This window comes from Phyllobates terribilis, unplaced genomic scaffold, assembly GCF_046119375.1.
Source record: "Phyllobates terribilis strain yellow unplaced genomic scaffold, ASM4611937v1 Scaffold_4__5_contigs__length_816908805, whole genome shotgun sequence".
NCBI lineage: Eukaryota > Metazoa > Chordata > Amphibia > Anura > Dendrobatidae > Phyllobates > Phyllobates terribilis.
The window spans coordinates 270,441,193-270,460,132 of NW_027362764.1; the positions used below are offsets into that span (position 1 = coordinate 270,441,193).

The following is an 18,940-nucleotide window of genomic DNA, read 5'->3' on the forward strand; positions in this document are numbered from 1 at the left end:
AGATGTCATTTCTGAGATACATAAGTTAAACATTCCAGCTTCATTCCATAACCATGAAAATAAATCATCTTCCCCAGTAAAGAGATGGACAGGTAACATGGTTAGTATGCTAATCACCTACTGAGCAGAGATCTGTACCTGCCTTATCAGCCCCGCTGTCTGACACAGGCAATAATGGCGTCATTAAATGGGCTATTTAGCAGGCTTGTCAGCTTGGTTACATGCTAATGACTAAGGCCATGGATGTCGGGCGATAAATGACAGCAGCGACTGCATGTTTTGTGCTGTGTTTGTATTTGGGTATTTGCTGCCAGTGTAAGCCATAGTTTACTGTCGTAGGAAAAGGAATAACCAGAACTTTTTTACAGTTTCCGAAAGCATGTTTTTTTTTTTGTACAAGAGTCAATGGTTGACATATGTCACCTATGTCAGAAGTATGTGTTGTAGAATACCAACATATGCTTCTGACACAGCTTTTTTCTATAGGTAACAGGTAATATCTACTATAGACCCAAGCACACAGTGATGGACCCCATGGACTATAATGGAGTCTGCTGGAGCTATAGTATAATAGACAGCAGCAGAAGCGCTGCAGACTCCATTATTCTAACCATTAAATACACCAGAAACTCCCATCACAAGAATGAACTGAGCCGATGAAAACTCATACATGCTAATGTAATAGTTTGCTGACAGTGCAACAAAAGAACAAATAAAAACTATGGCTCAGATTCATTAATGGGAATCTATCAGCAGTTTTTTTTACCATTTAATCTGAGGGCAGCATGAGGTACGGGCTGAGACACTGATTTCAGTCATGTTTCACTTATTAGGCTGTATGCTGTTGTTTCAATACAATGAGTGTTTTATCAACAGGAGATTATCACTGCCTGGACTGGTGCCCAAGTGAGACCAGGTCCAACCACACCCCGTCCTCTGATAATCAGCCCACTGTCTACAGACTTTCTACACAGAGTCTAGTGTAGGCAGGGGCAGCTTTCGGAGCTTTGCTACAAGCTACATCTAAGAACTCTGATGGTGTCACAACTGCTGCACTCAGTAAACTAAGTGACACATCGCTGGAATCAGGGTCTCTTTCCCTACATTATGCTGCTCTCAGATGAGGTAGTATTGTATGCATGTCTTATTGATTGGCATGAAGAAAGAAGATGCACCGTATTCATTCACCAGTTCAATACAAGGCCATTTACCTTCGCTCCTAACCAGGCAATACGATTTAGCTATAATTTTTTTTCTCTTTGGATAGTCCAGTAGTTTTTGGCCTTTTGTTACGTGATACGTGGAGATTAATTTTTATGTCACTGTCATAGACTTTTTTTTTTTGCCGATATCGAGTGTTGTTGGTGGAAAAATAAGGGAAATCGGTTTTCCCCATTTTTTTTCTTATGACCATAAAGAATTACCAAAATACATTTAAAAATGTGTTCCCATTCTGTAACAATTATTTTTAATTTCCTGTGATGCAGGAGCTCTTGAGCCCTCCATATAAACAGCAATCACGTGGGGGGTGTATGGAGGAGGAAACGCCATCAGCACTTCCTATTACTGTTTACACAGTGCTTCTTTAGCGCTTTGTATATTGAGATGGAGAAGGCACAGACGGTAATGGACTATCAGTTCCTTCTCTATGGTTATTCCAGCTGTCTCTGATCGCTAGAATCCCTCTTCCGCAGCTACATGACAGTGTGTAGCTGCGCTCCTATGCAGTGACATTTTAAAACATCACTGTAGAGTAGGAGTGGGAACGCCTGGATATTTAAAAGTCTAATGACCATACGGAAGTGGTTAAGAGACGCACCTTAGTGAGCCTCGCAAGTAATGTTACTCCAGTCTGGGACTAGAGTAACATTTCTGACATAAGAAACACCGCCACTTTTAATGAATTTGAAGGGCGAGTGTAGCCAAACCCTGGCTCCTCCCCAGCTCCACCCATTCAAGAACCGTCCAAAACTGGCATCTAAGCGGTAAAAGTCGCAAAAATGTTATGCAACTTTTTCAGTTTTCTGGCGTTAACACTTTGATAAATCAAGGCCTATAATCTCAAAGTGATAGGTCTTAGAGAGAAAAATAGGACACTGTAAAGGGGACCCCAGGAAGAAATACAATCATTACGGCTGCTTCTCGACTTTTTACAGTCAACGCCACACGGTATGTCATGGAGTGCAACTTAAGCTCTGCCAAATAGGCACAATGCCACTGTCCTCCATCTGGAAAGACCCAGTGCCACGGCGCTCAACAGTATGTGGTGGCAAACTATATGTCGATAGAATATATTTTGAATGAAGCCATAATAAATATTTTTGTACTTTAACCTGGTGCTGGATAGATAACCTAATTGCCAAGACTTTGAGAAGCACCGCTTAGAGCCTCAAAAGCATGATCCATGCACGGGAGCGTGGGCTGCCTACAGACTGGTGCAAGTAACACAACGAACAGGGGTGAGCTGTATCCAAAATACATTTTCTATACTGCTGACTTAAAAAAGGCGCAAATTAAATCATGAATAAGACACCAACATAAAAGTCACTACTTTTCATAAAGAAAAATGGCATAGACACTATGATGAATCATGGCTTGTATTCTATCCATGGAAGTTGGTTGCATCTTCTAATCTATATAAATAAAATTGAAAATGTTCGTTTGTTCAAAATCTTAAATCTCCGAAAGTTCTTCACCGATTGCTTTTAAATTTTGACACAACATTGCATTTGAATACATGCATGTTTTTATATACCAGCTGTTGGAAGTAAAAGCAACAGCAAAAGGGGAGTGTTACAAGCTCAGTCGCAGGATGACTCTCCCTGGCCGCCCAGCATCCCCCCCCCTTAGTGCCATCTCATTCATAAACCCTTCTCCCTCTCCTTTATTCACCTCAGCCGCTGCCTGTGCTCTACTCCTTTCGTGTTCCCTGTGGGGATAGGGGGAAGGGGAATGATGAGACCGTCTGTTCAAGGTCAAAAGACACTGCTGCTCATCACCACCACCGCCTGAGAGGCGGCCGCCTCTGCTCTCCGGCACCGCTGCTGCTGCGGCTTCTTCTTCTCCGGCAGGTGAGTCTTATTTCAGACTGTGCAATAACGAGCAGGGGAGGGAGGGAAGGAGAGAGGGAGGCATCACGGAGAGGCACAGGCCGCGGCCTCCGCTTTGGCGAGCGAGTGCAAATCCCACTGCTCCACCGGCGGGAGCGGTGCTGTGATCTGGCCGGTAACAGTCCGGGACATGTCAAGCGGATTACCCCCCTCCTCCTCTGCCACCGCCTATCTCTGTGCCCCCTCCTGTCACATTCCCTCTGTACTAGGGAATTGCATAACTAACAATCCCTGAGATGACCGGCTCCATTGTGACACCTGACAGCAAGCACCGACCTCTTTGGTAACCTGTGCAGAGTACAGGCCTGCAGGGCTCACAGGGTACAGACAACAATTAATGAGCAACGTCGTTGAAGCAACAATATTGACAGGACCTTTCAAATGTGAAGAAGTCCTCATTCCTCGCATTCCTACGATTCCAACGGATATGCCATTTCAATTTAAGAAATTGCACTTCCCATTTCGATTGACGTTTGCAATCACCATCAACACAGCTCAGGGCCAATCTTTAGAATTGTGCGGTTTAAATCTAGACACGGATTGCTTCTCACATGGACAATTATATGTTGCATGTTCTAGAGTCGGCAAACCAGACAATCTCTATAGCTACATAGACAATGGAACAACAAAAAATATTGTATACCCACAAGCATTGTGAAATTAAATATTTTAGAAACGTGCGCTCTCTCTTTTCTTTCTTTTCCATTTAACCAGACTGAGCCACAACAACGCGTGGCCGGGTTCAGCTAATGTGCTGAATAAAAGAACGATCCTTGATCAGCACACTGCAGACCTTGGTACCAGGCCATGTGTGCCTGAAACGTGGAAGTATTGATTAGGTGTTTTCTGATTGCTGGATGTTAAATGGACTCAATAAACGCCTGACATTTTAGTTTTGTATTTATTCTGGACATTATTTCTCTTCCAAACCCTGAACTTACCTTTTTCCCTCCAGTCACAAACTGCTTACAGGCAGATCTTCCAAACTGAGGGTGGACCGCAACAATCTAGTAACAAAGAGAATTATTATTATTAACACAATGGTCCACATTGAGGCATTTTACCATACATTGTCCTGCAATGGTGTCAATGTCCTACAAAATATTATGTGCCAGGTTATGTATGGCACATTGGGTTTACACCTGGGTACAGAGCGGTCCTGACGGATGCGCATGCGCAGTACCACCTCAGTCACAGTCTGCGACTGATGGAGGTGATCGTGCACAGTACTCCGATGTCTCAGTCAGTACTGTAGATGTCAAAGCAGTGCTGGGCAAGTCCTGCTCTACTCAAGCAGGGGACATGTTACCATGACCAGTGGGGGTCAGGCTCACAATGATGGGAGTCCTACCTACCAGACATTTATATCTTATCCTGTAGAAAGGTGATAAGTTGCAATTATGGGAAATCCTGATTGTCTGCAGCCACCAGAGCATGTGAAGCTTGCTGTAATACTGTAAATCCATGTGCAATAAGCATTTATGCTTTGTCTGTAACTTTTTGCCCAAACAGGGTTCCTGTGGGTCTTCCCACCATCTGGTTACACAGTCGTTCTACCCTGTGACTGACGACTGCCATCTCTTTCCGGCAGACAATAGTCCTCTCTCCCACTAGAATGATTACAATATTTTTATATGTCTATATTTCCCATAAAACGATATATTATCTGCTCAACAACTCCAGCTCCATAACTTCAGCTCTGACAGCATGATCAACTTGACCGGTTCCCTTTAAACAGTCACTACTATGAAACAAAGTTATAGTAGTATTATTCTTTGGGCGTGTTTAGTTGCCACAAGACCAAAATGGCACGCCATCAAAGACAGAACTAGGAAATCTGCATTGAACCAGCCAATTCTTTAGAGGAATATCAATACATGATGGTGATTGGAAGGTCAGCAGTAATAAAAAAAAAACACATTTTTGCATAGGTTTCCATCAAAGACATGTAATGATGGATCATTTCATCGATCAATATAGGAAACCATAAATGATAAAAATATTCTAGAATTTATTGGGTTAATATGATGCCATCAGATGAAATATATGCAGGCAATCACAGGTACGTTTTTAATGCACCACTTCAGTGTTTTTTTCATTGCAGCGCTGGAGTGACCACTAATCTAAAGTTCACTGCCCCTGGTATTACACTTACCAGCCCCGTCATATTCTGTTATTGACGCCACTCTGGTTGGTCTCCAGCAATTTGTGACCTGCCATCTTGCTTCACTGTTTGCTGGGTGATTCGGAAGTCACTTCTCAATGTAAGTCTATGAGAGCCAGAACGAATCTTCCATAGACTTACACTGAGACCTTGTGACCGTTAGCTCTGACTTTCGAACAGTCAAAAGTTGCAGTCACAAAATGTAAAAGTCTATTGGCAGCCTGTAAATGGTTAGGAGTGGTTATACGCCTCCTTATTCCTGATTGGGGTAGGGAGGCTTATTAATCAGGCTAAGCTCCCTGGGAAAAAGAGTATGCAAATTAGCTCTACTCCATGTTTAAGCGATCAGGCTCTCTAGTGCCCCCTATTGGAGGTAGCCCCCCTATAATTTAACAAGCCTTGCTTTGCTAACTATTCTGTGCCTAAATAGGACTCATTTTATTACCCAGTAAAAGTAAATGAACGGTTCAGTATGAGACACTTGTAGAATAGTCTACAGCTGCGGCGAAGCTTTCTGGGGAACAGACAGAGATATCACGCTATGGCGGAGGAATCATTATTGAGCGCTCCTGTATTTATGGAACAACATTATGTTTTATTGTAGCTTTAAGAGCCGCACATAAAAAAGAAGGAGAAGCACAATAACTAATGATTTTCTGCGCTGACTTCAGGTGCTGGTTTTACATGCAGGGGTATTTTCATCAGTTTAAATCAAAGCCCAATATACTTGAAAGTTATGCTATACCAACTAATGAACGCTCCTGTACCGCTGCAATAAGTATATAAACTTACTGCAAGGAAGAACTACAGCTTTACCTTACAACCTCATAAAACCTTATATCCCATTTCTTTGCAGACTTCACATAGAAAATATAGTGCAAAATGTTGAGCTAAACTCATTTGTAAAGAACTGTATCACATCCAGACATGTTCTAGAAAGCCATTCTTCACCTTTAGATTCTCTGTATATCAGACAACTGAGGAGATAGTAATACCCTAATGTAATGTTATGGAAAAAGAAGCCAGATTCCACCCTGTCACTAGTTATACACTTCAGACGCTTTTGCTATTTCCCTCATGATTATACAGTAATTAAACTTGTATTATTTTTTTTTTTACTTTTGTCCAGTATGGAATGTTAGGACACCTTGCAAATCACTTTATTAGGGGATTTGTCTTCATTTCTGCAAAAAAAAAAAAAAAAAAACCACGTAAGTGGCTTCTAAATCTGTTTTCCCCCAGTTCATTCTTCAGTCTTCATCTGCATCGATATCAGAATGTACACATTAGGAGTACAGATGATGGCAGTGAAGGGTCAGCACCTTATCAGAACAATCACCTGCAGCAGTTTATCCCCATAGGTAGTGACACACAGGGGCTGTTCTGACCCATCACTACCATCATCTGTACTCCAAATGAGTATATTCTGATATCAATGCAGCTGAAGGCAGGAAAACAGACTATGGAAGTGCTGGGGTTTAGAACACACTTACATGCTCTTTTACTACAGGAATGAAGACAAACCCTGTAATAAAGTGATTTGCAAAGAGTAAATAAATTGTAAAGTCGAATTACGCTATGAGCCAGCAGATATGGGGTTAATCTGCACATTAATAGAATTATGAAGGTGCCCGGCTGCAGAACTGAAAGTGTGGCACCTGGGAGAAAATGAACTTTATTCCTCCCAGGAGCTGCCGGCTTTCAGTCAGACAGGTGACCACACAAGGCTATAGTCATCGCTCACAGCACTGAGAGTGTCAGCTGTAAGTACACACCGCCACTGTGTCTGTCAGCTCACTCTGCACCGATGCCCTGCAGTGTCGACTGTCAGTCTAGATGTCGGGCAAGCTTATAGCTGCCACTCTCAGTATACTGAGCCATGATCGTAGCCACACAGACATGCCTGTATGGCTGAAGGCCAGTGGCTCCCTGGAGAAATAAAGATCATTGTCTCCAAGGTGCCGCACTTCTGTACTCCGGCCGAACACCTTCATAATGTTATTAACCCTGTATTTACAGGTACATAGCATTATCTGACGTGACAGGTTCACAGCATTATCTGACGTGACAGGTTCACTTCAATGAAGAATACCAGGCAAGTCTGACAATGACTTATTCTGCCCAAATAAAATCCTCTTCCCCACAATCTCTAGTGATCAGCCCAGGAGTATTGGTTACAAAGTGTTTGTTGCTTGTCACATGGGGCATTGGGTTTGCTACTGTGATGGAGGGTCGAGGCTGTCATTTGTGATGTGGCCGTCACTACTATGCATGGCCAAGGCTGTTACTTAGTGATGCCGCTGTGAATGTGAAGAAGACATCCTGATTGTCATTACCATGTGGGGTCTAGGCTGGTACTCTTTGATGTACGGGTCACTGTTATGTGGGGTCCAGGCTGTCAATGTTACTGTCATGTCACACCAAGTATTGAAATCAGTGCCAGCACATGTATGCAGTCCACTTCTTGTTAGGAAGTCGCTGTGACCGAAGATCGAGGAAGGGTATGGGATGAGTACTCCTTATAGTCGGTTTATAACTGGATCTCCATTTTTTAGATTATTGCCTTGGTGCAGTGCTCCACCTCTGGGGGTGATCTCAGCTAGGATTCTGCCATTGTGCTGGTGAATAGAAGTAGAAGGATCTGGAGTGGAGGACATCAGTAAAGCAGCTTCTGCTTCCAGAAGATCATGTAGGATAATATCTTACATAGTCATTGTAAGAACCACTCGCTGTCATTATGTGAAGATAAAGAGCCGTTAATTAAAAATAAAGAATGTGTTCATTCATATCACAAATGAATCTGGTGGAAAGTATAAATAAAATAGTAATAAAAAGAAGCACTATCATAATGTGGATATAAGCAGATGTACTCACCTTTATCGGGCAGTCAAATATTTCATGTAATCCTTCTCTGGAATAAAGGCCAAACACCTGAACCTGTAACAAGAGACTTATTATAAGAGGAGCCTACAAGTATTACTAGTTACAGCCCAAATCCACACCATGTACAGCAGTTATATCCCTGCGGCTACTAAGAACACTCACTAGTATGTATTATCAATCGCATTAATTGGATGATTGAACCTGGGGATATTCTTCAGAAAACAGATATAGGAGCTGAATTATTTATCACAACGTGATACAATATTAAAATGTGCTACTTGTGGTTTAACATAATCCACAGAACTGCATGGAAACATTATGGAAAGTTATTGCATGTTAACTCCGTAATCAGAGTGCACAATGGCAGCAGGTAAAGGACAAAATCTGGGCTGACTCATGACAGATGTTACATATTACAGATATATGGAGAGGAGGACTTCTTTACACTTGTATAACCTGGAGTTCGAAAATACATAGCAACAGCTACGATGAGGGATGAAGATCACCCACTACTATGGGAGAAATGACTCGGCTATCCTCGTCAGTCTTAAAGAATAACCTTCATTTTCAATTTTTTCCATAAATCAATAGTACACATGACAAAAAGAAACTTTGTAATATATATGTTTATAAGAAAAATATATTTTCTTTCTTCTCCTGGACTGATCAAAATTTTCAGTTCACAGGTAAAATCTGACTTCAATAAATACAGATTTTCCCATTACTGAGATAGGAAATGACAGTTGGTGCTTATAAAATTCTATGGAAAGAGGAGGCAGAGGGAGAAGCTAGAGGCAGACACAGAAATTCTACGGGAAGTTACATAGAGCAGAAACTGTCATCGTCTATGTAACTTGCAGTAGAATGTGTGTCTGCCTCTATCTCCTTCCTCCCTCCTTCCCTCCTTCCCCCTTCATAGAATTTTAGAAGCACCAACTGTCATCTCAGTAATGGGAAAAATCTGTCTCCAAAGAACAGCCAAGAAATGTACCAACATCCTATAGATAAAGGGGAGTGTCACAATCCTCTCAGAGAATATATAGTGTACAGTCATGGCCAAAAGTTTTGAGAATGACACCAAAATTATATTTTCACATGATCTGCTGGCCTCTGGTTTTTATTAGTGTTTGTCTGATGTTTATATCACATAAAGAAATATAATTGCAATCATATTATGAGTACCAATAGGTTATATTGACAGTTAGAATGAGTTAATGCAGCAAGTCAATATTTGCAGTGTTGCCCCTTCTTCTTCAAGACCTCTGTAATTCTCCCTGGTATGCTCTCAATCAACTTTTGGACCAAATCCTGACTGATAGCAGTCCATTCTTGCATAATCAATGCTTGCATTTTGCCAGAATTTGTTGTTTTTTGTTTGTCCACCCGTCTCTTGATGATTGACCACAAGTTCTCAATGGGATTAAGATCTGGGGAGTTTCCAGGCCATGGACCCAAAATCTCTATGTTTTGTTCCATGAGCCATTTAGTTATCACCTTTGCTTTATGGCAAGGTGCTCCATCATGCTGGAAAAGGCATTGTTGGGCGCCAAACTGCTCTTGGACGGTTAGGAGAAGTTGCTCTTGGAGGACATTCTGGTACCATTCTTTATTCATGGCTGTGTTTTTAGGCAAGACTGAGTGAGCCGATTCCCTTGGCTGAGAAGCAACCCCACACATGAATGGTTTCAGGATGCTTTACAGTTGGCATGAGACAAGACTGGTGGTAGCGCTCACCTCTTCTTCTCCGAATAAGCTGTTTTCCAGATATCCCAAATAGTGTTGAGCCACCCCCGTAGTGTTCGAGTTCGGTTCGGTACTGGTGCCTGTCCGCTGGTGGGTCGAGCGAGCCTCCCTGTGGTGGAGGCAGCTCTAAGCTTTTTAATTTAAATTGTCTCTCTAATTTGAATGAATACACTTTAAATCCATTTACAAGGATCTATTGGAGGGCAAGTCTCATGCCAGCAGCCGCGTAATTCCAGCTCCAGTAGCGTCCACTAAAGCTGCTGCAGTTAAAAAGCTTTTATAAGGATCGAGCTCGGCTGTCCACCGCAAGGCATCCTACTGCCAGTCCCAGCCCCTATGCCTTGGGGTGCCTCCTGATGCTCTTCACTGAGTATCCCGTGGTCCCGAAGCATTTCCTTTGAAAAAATTAAGTGTCCAAACTACAGGTGGTGTAGCTTGCTTAACAGCCGGGATAATCCGCTGACTAGCAGACACTGCTACTAGGCACAAAGTATTTCCTGGGCTAGATGCAGTTAAAAATTTGTAATTAGATACTCTCGTTGGATGCTGAGAAAGCATTCCATAGAGTCTCCTGGCACGCCATATATGATTCTCTTAAAAAGCTTGGGGTAGGGGTCTATGGGACCCTTTTATAGCCAAAATCACGGCCCTGTATCACAATACGTCACCTAGGCTGAAGATAAATGGAACTGTAGCACCCTGAGGGCTCGGTTGCTACAGAGGTATTGCACCTCACCCAGAGGTGTGATATCTCACTCTCAGGTAAGGATGGAGTGTGGATCAGGACCCGACACCTGCATGCATTACACCACATTGCCGTGGGGCAGGGCGACCAATATGCCTCTGAGATGGGCACGACAGTCCCTGTCCCTGGCTGGAGTGGGGGGAGGGAACACTGAGGAAGGGGAACCCTGTAGTGCAGGAGCAGGGAGGAAGCAGTTCCTGGGTGCATTGAGAAGGGAGTATAAAAGGTGGGCACCATCTTAGTTCAGTGCAGAGAAGTCTGAGCAGAAGTGGCAGGGAGCAGGGGCTCTGCATGAGCTCTGCTCCGGAGGCGGGCCTAGTAACAGAGGCCCAGGCCTGGAAGAGGGAGAAGGAAGGAAGAGGAGCGGAGAAGGCTCCAGGAACGAGGAATGAAGGGATCCCAGGGGTGCGGACGGGCGAGTCGCCACCGCACGCCCGAATCCACCTGCGTGGAGGGGTCAGGCCAAAGGGGGAGACCGGTCCCCGAAACTAGTGGAGGCAGGAAATGACCCTCAGCTAGAAACCGGAGGCTCTGACATTTTATGTGGCGCAGCCCCTCGCTACACCCGCTAGGAAGGCACCACATAGGGTCAGGGAAACTGGCGCCAAGTTTACCAAGAGGAGGCCCGAGGAAGCCGGACAGAAGGGTTGGTAAGAAAGGCCAGACAAAGGACACACAAAGGGGGTCCTGTGAAGCGCTCCAAAGTTATCTGGGAGTTGTCTGAGCCCCTCACCTGGTGAGCACAGTACGACGTGGGCAGCCGTTACCTGCAGACGTGGTCTGGATAATAAGAACTGTGAGTAAAGGCCCTGGACTGCATCACTGACTCCGTGTCATTACTGCTGCAGCCCTGCACCATCACCCCCATCCTCCGCATACACTGCCCTGAGGCTATACTCCTGGGGAGTTATGCTACGCTCTGCTGCACCCACAACACCAGCCTCAGCGGTCTGCCCTGCAGCGGCGGTTCACTCTGACCGCAATCCACGGGTGGCGTAGTCGGACATTTAAACATCAAAATCACATAAATAGTTCCGCCACTGGTTTGACCACCCTGAGCCACGGAACCCGGTCGCCGCCACGAAGACTACAACCACCAGCATCCACCAAAAAGGGTCCGGCTCCGGGTGTCCCAAGGCCCAGGGGGTGCATCAGAACATTTTCATCACCTTTCACAATCACCAATGGGACAAGGCAGGGATGTCCTCTGTCCCCTCTCTTATACATCCTAGTGACGGAGCACCTGCTCTCATCAATTCGCCATAACCCCAATATTAGGTGGATTGAGGTGGGAGGCACCGAGTACAAGTGCTCTCTATTTGCTGATGATGTCCTAGTATATATCACTCAATCACATATATCCATCCATGCTGTTATGGCTGAAATAGATCACTTTGTTACATGGTCAAATTTTAAAATCAATGCAGCGAAGTCTGAGGCCCTCGATGTCTCCCTCCCCAAATCCATATAGGATTCCATCCAGTCCAACTTTCCCTTTGCCTGGCCCTCACAAGGTATCAAATACTTAGGAATTCCTATTCATAGAGACCTCTCCCATCTATGTTATCTTAATTTTGGGCCCTTTATTGAACAACTCCATACAGACCACGGTTGGCAAGTTAGAACTGTAAGATTCACTACGTGAACCACTGGTGTTTTGTGGAAAAGCACATGTACACTGTGTTCCAAATTATTATGCAAAAAGTGTTTAGGAGTGATAAGGGAAGAATTTGTTTGTTTGTCAGTTAAACTCATTGATGGTGATGTGTGTCAGGGCTCTTTATATCACTGTAAGCAATTGCAGACACCTGTGCTAATTAGTTTGGCAGGTGTGTCCAATGAAAGGCAAGACTACTTAAGAAGGCTGTCTCACATTATTAAGCAGCCTACATTTTCTGCCAAAATGGGAAAGAAAAAGGATGTGTCGGCTGCTGAGAAGCAACAAATTGTGGAGTATTTAGGTCAAGGCATGACTACAATCAACATTGTGCGATGATCAGGATGAAGTGTCTTGGCAATCAAGAAGTATGTAGCTGATTCACAGTACACACGTGTGCGTGCTGATAAGGGCAAATTGAGGACTCTTTCCTACAGGCAATTACGTCAGGTTAAAAGAGCAGCGGCAAAAAAGCCTTGTCATAGCAGCAGACAAGTTTTTGAAGCTGCTGGTGCCTCCAACGTCCCCCGAACAACAAGATGCAGGGTCCTTCAGAGGTTTGCAGCTGTGCATACGCCATCCTGTCGACCTCCTCTATCCACTTCACACAAGCAGAAACGGCTCCAGTGGGCTAAACATTACATGAAGACTGATTTCAAAACTGTTTTGTTCACGGATGAGTGCCGTGCAGCGCTCGATGGTCCAGATGGATGGAGTGGAGGACGGCTGGTTGATGGACACCCCACGCAAACACGGCCACAGCGCCAACAAGGAGGAGGTGGAGTAATGTTTTGGGCTGGAATCATGGGGAGAGAGATTGTCGGCCCCTTTAGGATCCCTGAAGGCGCTAAAGATGAACTCCATAATGTATGTGGATTTTCTCAAACAGCACTTCCTGCCATGGTTCAAGAAGAAGAACCGTGTATTTCACAGCAAGATCATTTTTTTGCATGATAATGCACCATCTCATGCTGCACATAAAACATCTGCATCTTTGGCTGATATGGGCATAAAAGGGGACAAACTTATGGTGTGACCCCCATGCTCCCCTCATTCTACCCCATTCAGAACCTCTGGAGCATCATCAAAAGGAGTGTCTATGATGGCGGGAGGCAGTTCACATCTAAGCAACACCTCTGGGAGGGTATTCTGTCCTCATGCAAAACAATTGAAGCAGAAACCATCCAAAACCTGACAAATTCAATGGACGAGAGAGTTCAGAAGCTCCTTTCGAACAAGGGGTCCTATGTGAAAATGTAACATCACTTAGAATAAAGTTTTGAGTTGAAAACTGTTTGATTTCAGTTTCTAATAACCTGCTAATGCTTATAATTTCAAAAATGACCATTTTTTTGGTCTTTATTAAAATGAAAAGGTTGATCGAAAAGTTTGGGGGATCTAAGAGTGTGGCAACCCAGTAGTCATGATTACTTCGAATTCTGACAATATGAGGGTCATGCTGCAGGTAGTGCAGCAAGAAGGCACTTATGTGTCTTGCGCATCTCGGAGCCCCAAAATTATTTTCCGGGCTAGATGCAGCTAAAAATTATTATTAATTTTAAATCTGGTGGAGCTTAGTATAGATGGCCTAATAGGATCAGTGCTGCACACTGCTACAAAGCCCAAATTATTTTCCAGCCAAGATACAGATAAACATGATTAGTAATTTTAAATCTGGTGGAGCTTATTATAGATGGCCTAATAGAATCAGTGCTGCACACTGCTACAAAGCCCAAATTATTTTCCAGCCAAGATACAGATAAACATGATTAGTAATTTGAAAGCTTAAAACGGTTGGTAGGGTGATTTTAACCAATCATCAAGCTTTTACTCTCCCCAGGATGACACAGGGGTAGAAAAGTCGTTTTGGATCCATGATTTGTTCATCTTTATGAACGTGAGTCTGTCTACATTATCAGTGGAGAGCCGCGTGCGCTTATCTGTCAGCACACCACCAGCAGCGCTGAACACACGTTCAGACAGAACGCTGGCTGCGGGGCATGACAAGATCTCCAAGGAGTAAGTGGCTAGCTCCGGCCATTTATCCAGATTGGAAGCCCAAAAAGAGCAAGGGTCCAGTGACACAGTCATGGCTTCAATGTTTACTTGGAGATACTCCTGTACCATCGTCTCTAGGCGTTGACTATGTGTCAGACTTCTTGTCTCCTGTGGCCTTGCAAAGGATGGGCTAAAAAAGTGGTGAAATGATTCCGCAAAATTGATGTTACCAGCAGATACTGTGGTTCTGTTACGGTTTGAGTGCTGAACACTTGACGGTCCCACGGTTGGCAAGTTGGAACTGTGAGATTCACTACGTGCACCACTGGTGTTTTGTGGAAAAGCACATGTAAGATTCTGCAACAGTCTCTGCTGATACTCCTGCATGCGTGCATCCCTTTCTATGGCATGAATAATTTCTGCAAATTTACTTTTGTACCGGGGATCTAACAGTGTGGCAACCCAGTAGTCAGGATTATTTCTAATTCTCCCAATTCGAGGATCACGTTGCAGGTAGTGCAGCAAGAAGGCACTCATGTGTGTTGCGCATCCAGGAGCACCAAGTCCCTGTTGTGTTGGTGGCGAGGTAACAATCATGCTTCCTTCCTCTGTCCTCTCCCCCCAACCTCGCACAACAGAAATGTGATCAAGGTCTCCCTCATCTGATGAGTCTTCCATCAGTTCGTCCTCCACTTCTTCCTGGGCTCCTGCACCTTCCTCACTAGTTTGGCTGCTACCATGCGCCCTGGTAAAACCATCTCCCCCACCCTCACATGCCTGCCGCCTTGGTGCTGCCGACCGTCTGGACCTTGCAGATGTTAGCCCTTACGCATACAACTCCTCCTCCTCTACTTCCTCCACCTCCTCTTGTGCCACCACCTGACTCCGAATTCTGTTTAACATGTGCTCCAGCATGTAAATCACCGGAATAGTCATGCTGATAATGGCATCGTCAGCACTAAACATCTTCGTCGCCATTTCAAAACTGTGCAGAAGGGTGCATAGGTCCCTGATCTGAGACCACTCCTCCAGCGTGATTTGCCCCACCTCTGGATCTCGTTGGCCCAGGCTATACGTCAGAACGTATTGCACCAGGGCTTGTCGGTGCTGCCACAGTCGCTGCAACATGTGCAGAGTTGAATTCCACCGGGTAGGCACATCGCATTTTAGCCGGTGAAGTGGCAGGCCCAACGACTTCTGTAGAGATGTAAGTCACTGAGCTGCAGGATGCGAACGGCGGAAGTGAGCACACAGCGACCGTGCCCTCTGCAGAAGGCCATCTAGTCTGGGATAGTGGGCTAAAAATTGCTGGACAACCAGGTTCAACACGTGAGCCATACAAGGCACGTGTGTGACATTGCCCCGGCGAAGGGCCGCACCCAGGTTTGCAGCATTGTCGCACACGGCCTTCCCTGGTTTCAGGTCCAGTGGAGACAACCATTCATGAAATTGGTTCTCCAGAGCTGACCACAACTCCTCAGCTGTGTGACTCACATTTCCCAGACATTTCAATGTAAAAACCGCCTGATGACGTTGAGCCCTACTGCCAGCATAGTAAGGAGGTGTGCAGGATCCCTTCTGCGCAGTTAGAAAGCTTGTGGCATGACCAGACAGGCTTTGGGTGCAGGTGGAAGACCGAGAGGAGGTTGAGGAGGCAGAAGCAGTGGAGGAACTTTGACATAAAGAGGATTGACGCACAACTCGTGGGGACGGCAAGACTTGGACAGCAGCCCCTTGTCCTGCTGTCACCATAGTTACCCAGTGCCCAGTCAGCGACATGTAACGCCCCTGTCCATGCCTACTCGTCCAAGTGTCTGTGGTGAAATGCACCCTGTAGCACAGAGTTTCTCAAAGAAGCGGTGATGTTGTGTGCGACATGCTGGTGGAGCGCAGGCACACCTTTCTTCAAACACGAACGATTTGAGAAAAATTCGGCTGTTCGAGGTTATGTTCGTGTTCGCCGAACGGCTCGAACACCGCCCAAAACAGCTCGAATTTGAGATTGGCGAACAGTTCGAGTAGAACAACGCTCATCTCTAGTCCCAAACAATCGAAAAGGGGATTCATCAGAGAAAATGACTTTGCCCCAGTCCTCAGCAGTCCACTCCCTGTACCTTTTGCAGAATATCAGTCGGTCCCTGATATTTTTTCTGGAGAGAAGTGGCTTCTTTGCTGCCCTCCTTGAAACCAGCCCTTGCTCAAAGAGTCTCCGCCTCACAGTGCGTGCAGAAGCACTCACACAAGCCTGCTGCCATTCCTGAGCAAGCTCGGCACTGCTGGTAGTCCGATCCCGCAGCTGAAACAGTTTTAAGATACGGTCCTGGCGCTTGCTGGTCTTTCTTGGGCGCCCTGGAGCCTTTTTGACAACAATGGAAGCTCTCTCCTTGAAGTTCTTGATGATGCGATAGATTGTTGACTGAGGTGCAATCTTTGTAGCTGCGATACTCTTCCCTGTTAGGCCATTTTTGTGCAGTGCAATGATGGCTGCACGTGTTTCTTTAGAGATAACCATGGTTAACTGAAGAGAAACAATGATACCAAGAACCAGCCTCCTTTTAAAGTGTCCAGTGATGTCATTCTTACTTAATCATGACTGATTGATCGCCAGCCCTGTCCTCATCAACACCCACACCTGTGTTAATGGATCAATCACTAAAACGATGTTAGCTGCTCCTTTTAAGGCAGGACTGCAATGATGTTGAAATGTGTTTTGGGGGTTAAAGTTCATTTTCTGGGCAAATATTGACTTTGCAAGTACAGTAATTGCTGTTAAGCTGATCACTCTTTGACATTCAGGAGTATATGCAAATTACCATTACAAATAATGAAGCAGTAAACTTTGGAAAAATTACCATTTGTCTCATTCTCAATACTTTTGGCCATGACTGTATATAACAAGGAGAGAAGTATTAAAATAGAACTTTTATATATATATATATATATATATATATATATATATATATATATATATATATATATATATATATATATATATATATATATATATAATCGTCTTATCCCGTCTGTCTGTCTGTGTCCAGGAAATCCTGCGTCGCTGATTGGTCCGGCCGCGGCCAATCAACGACGCGGGATTTCAGAAAAAGATGGCGGCCATTAGCGGCTCATGTGCGGGACGGAGGTCAGCGGCGATGCAGCGGGGAGATGAGCGTCGCGAGGCGCTCATCTCCCCGCTGCTGGCAGCACAATTACCCCGACAGGCGGCACCACTCACCTCCATGCGGCTTACGTCGGAAGATCAGCGGCTTGGCCTGCTGATCTCCGGAGGGCAAGTGTGAACGGAGGACCGGGGAGCGACGCCGCAGGTCGGGATGCTTCTGCTGCGAGTAGCCACTCATCTCCCGGCTTCTCGCAGCGGAAGTAGCCACACAAGCAGCCCCGCTCCCCGGTCCTCACTAATACGACGCTGATTAGGCGGAAAATTTAAACGCCGCTCTGCTGATTGGTCGCGGCCGCCAGCCGACCGCGACCAATCAGCGAGATTGGCACCAAATTTCAACAACGCTCTGCTGATTGGTCGCGACCGCCAGCTGCGACCAATCAGCGATACTGGCGCCAAATTTAAACACCGTTTTGCTGATTGGTCGCGGTCGCGACTAATCAGCGATTTTATCGCCAAATTTAAACACGCTCTCCAGTCCTCACTAACACGGTTCGCTGATTGGTCGCGGCCGCCACCCGTGACCAATCACCGATATTGCCGCCAAATTTAAACACCGTTTTGCTGATTGGTCGCGGTTGCCGGCCGCGACCAATCAGGGATTTTGGCGGCAAATTTAAACAACGCTCTGCTGATTGCGCCCGGTCGGCCGCATACATATCTAGAATACCCGATGCGTTAGAATCGGGCCACCATCTAGTAATGCATATTAACATAAAAAAATAAACCTTCAAGTCTCATTATGAGATCTAGAAATGGTTAAATAATTAAAGCAGTGCTCCCAGAAGATGCTGATTCACTTTGTATCAAATGGCGGCTACCAGTTGCAGAAACATCAGTTCAACAATGTGCAAAAAGTTTTTCATGAAAAACGGAGCATGATAATAAATAGTCTGATGTCACCTAATTTCCAGGAAGATCTATGCTGTCCAGGAGCATGTAGGGGACCTAGAAGGGTAATGCCGGTCTATACACTGCCTAAACCTCCTTGTCGTGCCCCATGTGTTTGCTCCTGGCCTTACAAGGGCAGTAGCCAAGTGTAGGACCGCCGCTAATGTTATTCAGTACTGCAAATAGCCTTCCAATGCGTTTTTTCCTGTATCATTAGGCTTCATCAGGGGATGTACTGAACGATGCCGTAAAATAGATCAGGGAAACCATGGTCATCAGGGGATGTACTGAAGGATGCCGTAAAGTAGATCAGGGGAACCATGGTCATCAAGGGGATGTACTGAAGGATGTTGTAAAATAGATCAGGGGAACCATGGTCATCAGGGGATGTACTGAAGGATGCCATAAAATAGATCAGGGGAACCATGGTCATCAGGGGATGTACTGAAGGATTCCGTAAAATAGATCAGGAAAACCATGGTCATCAAGGGGATGTACTGAAGGATGTCGTAAAATAGATCAGGGGAACCATGGTCATCAGGAGATGTACTGAAGGATGCCATAAAATAGA

General features: G+C 45.1%; 1 protein-coding gene across 1 annotated transcript in view; it reads right to left on the reverse strand.

Moving 5' to 3' along the window:
- The window catches only part of VPS41 (VPS41 subunit of HOPS complex), a 308,457-nt gene that overhangs the window by 182,811 nt on the left and 106,706 nt on the right, over positions 1–18,940 (reverse strand). Inside the window, exons 6-7 of the mRNA XM_073678260.1 lie at positions 8,149–8,211; positions 4,052–4,117 (exon numbers count right to left, since the gene is read on the reverse strand). Of these exons, the coding sequence (XP_073534361.1) occupies positions 4,052–4,117; positions 8,149–8,211 (129 nt within the window). The remainder of the gene's footprint in view (positions 1–4,051; positions 4,118–8,148; positions 8,212–18,940) is intronic.